The sequence below is a fragment of the Oncorhynchus keta genome, chromosome 10, assembly GCF_023373465.1.
Source record: "Oncorhynchus keta strain PuntledgeMale-10-30-2019 chromosome 10, Oket_V2, whole genome shotgun sequence".
NCBI classification, from domain to species: Eukaryota; Metazoa; Chordata; class Actinopteri; order Salmoniformes; family Salmonidae; genus Oncorhynchus; species Oncorhynchus keta.
In genome coordinates, this window is record NC_068430.1 from 52,328,572 (window position 1) to 52,337,596 (window position 9,025).

The 9,025-nt window shown below is 42.0% G+C and overlaps 1 protein-coding gene across 2 annotated transcripts in view; it reads right to left on the reverse strand.

Moving 5' to 3' along the window:
- The window catches only part of LOC118388940 (replication termination factor 2-like), a 40,269-nt gene extending 32,773 nt beyond the window's left edge, over window positions 1–7,496 (reverse strand). The window contains exons 1-5 of one of the 2 annotated variants that reach the window (XM_035778563.2): window positions 7,309–7,496; window positions 5,916–6,010; window positions 5,525–5,618; window positions 5,291–5,430; window positions 2,545–2,623 (exon numbers count right to left, since the gene is read on the reverse strand). In XM_035778563.2, coding sequence (XP_035634456.1) covers window positions 2,545–2,623; window positions 5,291–5,430; window positions 5,525–5,618; window positions 5,916–6,010; window positions 7,309–7,377 — 477 coding nt within the window. In that variant the 5' untranslated portion in view covers window positions 7,378–7,496. The remainder of the gene's footprint in view (window positions 1–2,544; window positions 2,624–5,290; window positions 5,431–5,524; window positions 5,619–5,915; window positions 6,011–7,308) is intronic. The other variant, XM_035778562.2, reaches the window with a different exon arrangement.
- Between the last annotated feature and the right edge of the window lie 1,529 nt (window positions 7,497–9,025).

The following is a 9,025-nucleotide window of genomic DNA, read 5'->3' on the forward strand; positions in this document are numbered from 1 at the left end:
AGTTAGCAAGATGGAGATCAGAGACAGTGATGTTGCTCCTCTATGCCCCCCAAAAATAAGAGTATCATTGAAATCAGACTCTAGTCAATGTGTGGCCTAGGGTCAGGTTTTCGCAACAAATACCACAGCACCACATGGTTTCCAATCATCTGGCAGCTTAGTCATTTAGTCTGGCTCAGGTTACAGTCAGCTGGCAGGAGGCATCATGGGATTGGAAATAACGACAGGCACAGGGCTGGGGGGGTTATCTGGTTTACATGACACCGAGGAGGGCTTTTACTGTCGTAAAGTTACAGCACATTGATTTTTTGAAGGCGATCTGCTGTTTCTCAATAAGATTTCCTGTGCATTGTGTGTCCTACTTTACCTATCACATTCTTACCTTAAATAGAACATGTAATCAATACAAATGTTAGAACAGTGCAGCAGGCATGGTGAATGGGGCACCATGGTACTTTTCTATGTAAAAGATGGCAATCAGATACAGTAGCTCCAACATTTTATTTGCTTTCCTTTGCTAAACCACACATACTGTATAATTTCAAAATTTCAAACCAGGAAAATTCGTATCTCCATATCAAGGCAAACAATTGACGCCATAAGAACAGAAATGGACCTGTGGCCAACTCCATGGAACTCAAAGTAACCAAACAAGTCAAAAACAGCAGACCGGAAGGTTAATCATTCACATGTGAGCACAAAACAGCTAACTGGTTCACAGTTAGCACCACCTCTATGTATCTGTCTGACAACTGTGCAGGGACACACCGTCCTAAAGGTTGATTAATCTACAGTAGAAGACACAAACAGCACCACCCTCCATTTGAAAACTCTCTCTACTGTCAAAATACAGATGACTGACTATAACAGCAGGTTTTGTGTAACAAAGGAAAATGTGTGGACAGGGTAGTAACTGATTCAATAATAAGAGGGTAGAGGTTTGCATACAGAACATTCCAATATCTTATTTTAGTACACACTGAAGGCTTGGACTAAAACACCTGTGAAAAAGCTTTTTCCCCTGCTGCTGCTGCTAGTGGGGGGAAAAAAATGAAGATATTGGAGTCTATCTACTTTGTGAGAGCCTACCCTCTTATTGGTTTTACCAACCAAAAAAAGTTAACCATGATGGTACCTTGTTTTGTTACTAATTTGACAAATGTAGCACAGACCTTGTTGAATAGATGTATGTTTTACAGTGCATTCGGAAAGTATTCAGGCCTCTTCCCCTTGTTACATTATAGCCTTATTCTAAAATTAACTAAATTATTGCAAATGTATATAAGAAAAAACATATTTACAAAAGTATTCAGATCCTTTGCTATGAGACTCGAAATTGAGCTCAGGTGATTCCTTTTTCCATTGATCATCCTTGAGATGTTTCTACAACTTAATTGGAGTCCACCTGTGGTAAATTCAATTGATTGGACATGATTTGGAAAAGGAACACATCTGTCAATATAAGGTCCCACATTTGACAGTGCATGTCAGAGCAAAATCCAACCCAATAAGTAGTAGGAATTGTCTGTAGAGCGACCGGCCAAACTGAGAAATCGGGGGAGAAGGGCCTTGGTCAGGGAAGTGACCAAGAACCCGATGGTGACTGACAGAGATCCTCTGTGGAGATGGGGAACCATCCAGAAGGACAACCATCTCTGCAGCACTCCACCAATCAGGCCTTTATGGTAAAGTGGTCAGACGGAAGCCACTCCTCAGTAAAAGGCACGTGACAACCTGCTTGAAGTTTGCCAAAAGACTCTCAGATCATGAGAAACAAGATTCTCTGGTCTGACAAAACCAAGATGGAACTCTTTGGCCTGAATGCCAAGAGTCACTTCTGGAGGAAACCTGGCATCATCCCGACAGAGAAGCATGGTGGTGGCAGCATCATGCTGTGGGAATGTTCTTCAGAGGCAGGGGCTGGGAGACGAGTCATGATCGAGGGAAAGATGAACGGAGCAAAGTACAGAGAAACCCTTGATGAAAACCTGCTGCAGAGTGCTCAGGATCGCAAACTGGGGGCGAATGTTCACCTTCCAACAGGACAATGACCCTAAGCACACAGCAAAGCAAACACAGGAGAGGCTTCAGGACAAGTCTCAATGTCATTGAGTGGCCCAGCCAGAGCCCGGATTTGAACCTGATCAAACATCTCTGGAGAGACCTGGAAATAACTGTGCAGTGATGCTCTCCATTAAACCTGACAGAGCTTGAGAGGATCTGCCAAGAAGAATGGCAGAAACTCCCCAAATATAGGTGTGCCAAGCTTGTAGCATCATACCCAAGAAGACGAGGCTGTAATTGCTGTCAAAGGTAGTTCAACAAAGTACCGAGTAAAGGGTCTGAATACTTATGTAAATGTGATAGTTTTAAAAAAATTAGCAAAACATTTTTAAAAACCTGTTTTTGCTTTGTCATTATGGTGTAAATTGAAGGGATAAAACTATTGAATCAATTTTAGAATAAGGCTGAAAGAAAACAAAATGTGGAAAAAGTCAAGGGGTCTGAATACTTTCGAATGCACTGTTCTACCTTGTGTCCTACCTTGTGGCAGATCTCAGTCTTGACTTCTTTCAGGGCCCGGTCTGAAAACACACAGCCACAGGTCTGCAGGAAACAGAACCTGAGAGAAACAAGATCATATAAGGTTTAGGGTTAAGGTTGTGATGCAACACGTCTATTGTAAGGGAAAATATAGTTCTACCATCAGTACATGAAAAAAAAACTCTGCCATAGGAACTATCACCCTCTTACCAAAACGTTTATATTTAGCAATGGTGACATTTTAGCAAATTGGGATTGGACAGGGGATCATTATCAAGCCAAGCTGCCACTGTGGTTCATAGGCAGCCCAATTCCGATATTTTGCCCAATTTTTGACAAAAGAGCTGATCTGATTGGGCAAGAGACCAATTAATGAAAAAAAGTTCAGAATTGCCTGTGTAAATGTAGCCATAGTGGTATTGTAGTCAAATGGGATCTGGTGCCAGAAACTCCCCACTCCTTCAAATTAGTGGATTTGGCCATTTCATCCACACCCATTGCTGACAGCTGTATAAAACTGAGCACACAGCCATGCAATCTCCATAGACAAATATTGACAGTAGATGCCTAAGCTCACTACGCACAATGCCAAGCATTGGCTGGTTTGCCACCATTGGACTCTGGGGCAGTGGAAATGCGTTCTCTGGAGTGATTAATCACTTTTCACCATCTGGCAGTCCGACCAACTAATCTGGGTTTGGTGGATGCCAGGAGAACGCTACCTGCCCCAATGCATAGTGCCAACTGTAAAATTTGGTGGAAGAGGAATAATGGTCTGGGGCTGTTTTTCATGGTTTGGGTTAGGCCCCTTGGTTCCAGTGAAGGGAAATATTTACGCTTCAGCATACAATGCCATTCTCAACAATTCTGTGCTTCCTACTTTGTGGCAACAGTTTGGAAGAGACCCTTTCCTGTTTCAACATGACAATGCCCCCATGCACATAGAGAGGTCCATACAGAAATGCTCTTCAAGATCCGTGTGGAAAAACTTGACTGGCCTGCACAGAGCCCTGACCTCAACCGCATCGAACACCTTTGGGATGAATTGGGACGCTGACTGCGAGCCAGGCCTAATCACCCAACATCAGTGTCTGACCTCACTAATGGTCTTGTGGCTGAATGGAAGTAAGTCCCACAGAAATTCTCAGAAGAGTGGAGGCTGTTATAGCAGCAAAGGTGGGATTAACTCCATTTGAATGCCCATGATTAAAAAATGTAAATGTTCAACGAGCAGGTGTCCACATGCATTACATGGCATAGAATGTAACTATCCCTACTACTTCAGTATCCCTGCACTCTGTAAACATGGTATTGGCACTGAACCTGTATATAGCTTAATTACTTACTTGTGTGTTTTTGTTCTACTTTACTTTATAGTACTACGGATATTGATTACTGCATTGTTGGAAAAGAGATTTCAAGAAAAGCATTTCACTGTACTTGTGCACAATACTTGAAACTAGTTAATAGACCAATAACAGAGTTCCAAACCTCTGCCAATAACTCGTTTTCATTTTCCCTCCTCCCCACCTAGACCACTCCCAGACAGTCCTGGTAAAATTCTTGCTTGAGAAATTGCTATATTTTCTAAGAAGCTTTTTGTTTATTTTTGACCATTTTAATTGAAAACAATTACAGTAAGGTTATAAAATTATTACCCAGAAATGATTTAAATAGAGATACATTTCTTTTTTTAAGGCTGCATTAGACCTAAAAAAATCAAATAAAAATAGGGCAATGCACAAATAGTGTAGTGGCTCACATCACTCAGAATCTCATCTCTATAGTTTAGCACTGAGGCCTACTGCACATACCCTGGTCCCAGATCAGTTTGTGACAGAGTTTAAAAACTTATAGAAGATATCCCTCTAGTGGTGTGGGGGCTGTGCTTTGGAAAAGTGGGTGGGGTTATATCCTTCCTGTTTGGCCCTGTCCGGGGGTGTCCTCAGATGGGGCCACAGTGTCTCCTGACCCCTCCTGTCTCAGCCTCCAGTATTTATGCTGCAGTAGTTTATGTGTCGGGGGGCTAGGGTCAGTTTGTTATATCTGGAGTACTTCTGTCCTATTCGGTATCCTGTGTGAATCTAAGTGTGCGTTCTCCAATTCTCTCCTTCTCTCTTTCTTTCTCTCTCTCGGAGGACCTGAGCCCTAGGACCATGCCCCAGGACTACCTGACATGACGACTCCTTGCTGGCCCCAGTCCACCTGGCCGTGCTGCTGCTCCAGTTTCAACTGTTCTGCCTTATTATTATTCGACCATGCTGGTCATTTATGAACATTTTAACATCTTGGCCATGTTCTGTTATAATCTCCACCCGGCACAGCCAGAAGAGGACTGGCCACCCCACATAGCCTGGTTCCTCTCTAGGTTTCTTCCTAGGTTTTGGCCTTTCTAGGGAGTTTTTCCTAGCCACTGTGCTTCTACACCTGCATTGCTTGCTGTTTGGGGTTTTAGGCTGGGTTTCTGTGCAGCACTTTGATATATCAGCTGATGTTAGAAGGGCTATATAAATACATTTGATTTGATTTGATAGCGCAGACAGGCTGGCACTCAGGCTCTAGGTTAATGGACATGATTCAGGTTCAGAACTCAGCAAAATGCAGACATCGTGAGATTACACTTCCGGGTCAAAATGCCCCACTCTACGCTTGTCATTGAAAGACATTGATAAGATGCAGACATTGATGAGATGCTTGTATATAGAGTCATATTCATTAGTGCACACCATAGCAACACACACCATACCTATGTTTGCCATTCATCTCCAGGCCCACCACAGGACAGATGAACATGGCACAGTGCATGTCCTCATAGCGGTCCCCTTTGGTGTTCCTTCTCTCGCCCTCCCAGGCTGGGTTGTCAGTCAGGTTCAGCTCCTTTATATCCTGTGGAATGACACACACACAAACACACACTTGATTCACTTTAGATAATGAAATGATATGTGGCCTCAGCTGAAATCATGGAAAATTACCATACCTTAATGCCACGAAGGTGTGATGCAACCTCGCTGTTGGGTCTATCTCCAGATTTATCCAGAAGGTACTCAATCACAGCATCTTTGTTATAGAGTCTGTAAGCAAGAATAGCATTTTGATTATGAAATCCATGTGTGATTAGAAGTATCTAAAAGTAGCCTATACCTAAGCTAATAATATTCAGCGCCATTTAATTCTTAACTGCACCCAATCAACAAGTAGCACTTACTTCTTGATTTTCATATTACTAAAAGGCTGATTATATCCAATTATCTAATAGGGACACCTAGGAGACTGATAATGCCAACACACAATATTGTAGATTGCTAGAAACAAAATGGTGTCATACTATATGACTAGTTCACAACAAACTGATTTGAAAAAGTCCTCACCTTCCCAGATCACAAGCAACAATAGGGCGCCGGAGTTTCTCTGTACTGAGAGCACAGTACTTCCACCGGGCAGCAAGCTCTGCATTTTTGTCAACCTGTAGTGCAGAAAGATTTACACATTCAATTTAGCTGCTGCCCACTGCACTGTTCAGTTGAATTTGGTTATATCTGAAATACTTTGCTTGCAAGAATAGTGATAGAGAGGTTACAGCCATGGTGCATCTCTGACTACCACCTATGCCATAAAGCCCCTTGTTAGCTAGCCCAATAATGGACTAAAGGAGCCTAATGTTAGTCCAAGAACCTTACATGTTCTCTTTATGGTTCTAGAAACATAAATCACGTTTCTAACACACATCACACAGACACTAGTAAAGACTTACAGGTAGGCATACACCATAATAATGTTTGACAGAGTGAGGGGGTGGGTATAATTTGTGGAACGTTCCAACATGAATCTGTTCCAAAGACGTCGTAAACAAGGATGCACACAAAGTAAGTAGCATGATCAATTCACCTAGCTAACTTGCTGCCGAACAGGCATCAACTCACCACGTAGTTTATTCTTAATGTTTGTCCATAGGCTAACCAGGACAGGCATTTTTCGGAATAAACGTGGTGAGTGAAAAACTCCACAAAATTGCCCACTCCCTCCCTACCTGGTATCTTATTCTGCCGCTATACAACTTTGTATGCGTTGTTTGTTGGCAACCTTGATAGTTACTAAGTTTTTGGAACAGATTCATGTTGGAACGTAACAAATTATACCCACCCGGTCCCCATGCTTTTAAGATGCTAATTAACACAGTAGCTAGATAGCTATCTAGTCCACGCCGTGTGTTGCGTAAAAAAGCGTTGTAAACATGGAAATATGGCCGTGTGGGAACACTAACCCTATATAAAAAGGTGTATGGTAATTTAACATTTTGTTTCTTAAACTATTTATCTGATATGAAAAGGTAGCTACGTTGCTTATGCTTCCAAAATCGTACCGCAAATGATGTGTGTTAACGTTTTCGAGCCAGCGTCGGTCCTCTTACAAAACATCTTCGGTCAGACTATACCATCGTCAATAGGCGCTAAATCAGTTAGAACTAACGTTAGCTGACTGTGTGAACATGGCGTGTTAACCAGTTAATACAAGAAAGCTAGCGACCTAAATGTATACATTTAATTTATCTAACATTAGTTCAGTTTGGGCGGACACATCTTCCCTGATTAAAAAAAAAACGTTAGCGAGCGAAGCCAGTTAGCTAAACATGTAAACACCCGTTAGCATTTTTTTTAAAATGCTAACATGTTTGAAAGAAGGTTGGCTAAAGTGCAGGCTAGCTCGTTTATTTTACGCCTGCTACGATAGGTTAAAGCTAGCTAACGTTATACCACTACATACCTTCTCAACTTTCTTTGGGCCTTTTACCAACTCATGCCTTTTAGGAATAGTTCCACCATCACATCCCATTTTAACAAATAGCACAAAAGTAATTTATTGGACTGGTCTGAAGGAGAAAAACCGAACAGGCTGGTTGTAAACAAACGCGTAATATTTTCTTCTTCGTTTGTATTTCCGGCAGACTAGACGCTGTGTTGCATATTGCTGCCTTTCGCAGGTCGGAGTGCGGATTGCACACTTTGGTCACAAGGAAAATGGGAAAGTACTATTTTATTTTACATTGCACAACCATCTATCGTATACATTATCCCCAAAACCCACCACCCCATCCCACTACTTTGGCCCAAAATGACCCAACACCAAGCCATCGGCATGGGAGAATGGAACCCCATCTCTCAAAACTTTATGTAGACCTTCTGCACTAAAATCTCTCACACCCAAATATTTATTTCTACTGCTGCAACTGCCACACCTATTTTCTGTGATTTCCACTCCATCAGTGCAGTTGATCACCATGACTTTAAACCGGTGGAGGCTCATCAGAAAAGGGGAAGACCATGCTCAGTGAATTTCAAAAATAAAAATAGTCAAACATTTAAGTGTGATCCTTTTTTAGAAAAAACTGAACTAAATATAATCACGTCACCAAATAATTGATTAAAACACACTATTTTGCAAAGAAGGTCTACAGTAGCCTCAACAGCACTCTGTAGGGTAGCCCCATTGTGTAGCCGGAGGACAGCTAGCTTCCGTCCTCTTCTAGGGACATTGACTTCAATACAAAACCTAGGAGGCTCATGGTTCTCACACCCTTACAAATACAGTGGCTTGCGAAAGTATTCATCCCCTTGGCATTTTTCCTATTTTGTTGGGTTTGTATAATTTGATTTACACAACATGCCTACCACTTTCAAGATGCTAAATATTTTTTGTGAAATAAACAAGAAATAATACAAATAAAAATAAAACTTGAGCGTGCATAACTTTTCACTCCCCCAACGTCAATACTTTGTAGAGCAAGCTTTTGTAGCAATTACAGTTGCAAGTCTCTTGGGGTATGTCTCTATAAGCTTGGCACATCTAGCCACTGGGATTTTTGCCAATTCTTCAAGGCAAAACTGCTCCAACTCCTTCATGTTGGATGGGTTCCGCTGGTGTACAGCAATCTTTAAGTCATAACACAGATTCTCAATTGGATTGAGGTCTGGGCTTTGACTAGGTCATTCCAAGACATTTAAATGTTTCCCCTTAAACCACTCAAATGTTGTTTTAGCAGTATGCTTAGGGTCATTGTCCTGCTGGAAGGTGAACCTCCGTCCCAGTCTTAAATCTCTTGAAAACTGAAACAGGTTTCCCCTCAAGAATTTTCCTGTATTTAGCCCCATCCATCATTCCTTCAAATCTGACCAGTTTCCCAGTCCCTGCCAATGAAAAACATCCCACAGCAGGATGCTGCCACCACCATGCTTCACTGTGGGTGTTCTCGGGGTGATGAGAGGTGTTGGGTTTGCGCCAGACATATTGTTTTCCTTGATGGCCAAAAAGCTCCATTTTAGTCTCATCTGACCAGAGTACCTTCTCCCATACGTGTGGGGAGTCTCCCACATGCCTGTTGGCGAACACAAAATGCGTTATTTAAAAAAAAATTGGATTCTCTTTTTTTGCAGGAATCTTATAGCTTGGATGGAAGGCTGTGGGAGGGAACAAAGGGTAGGGG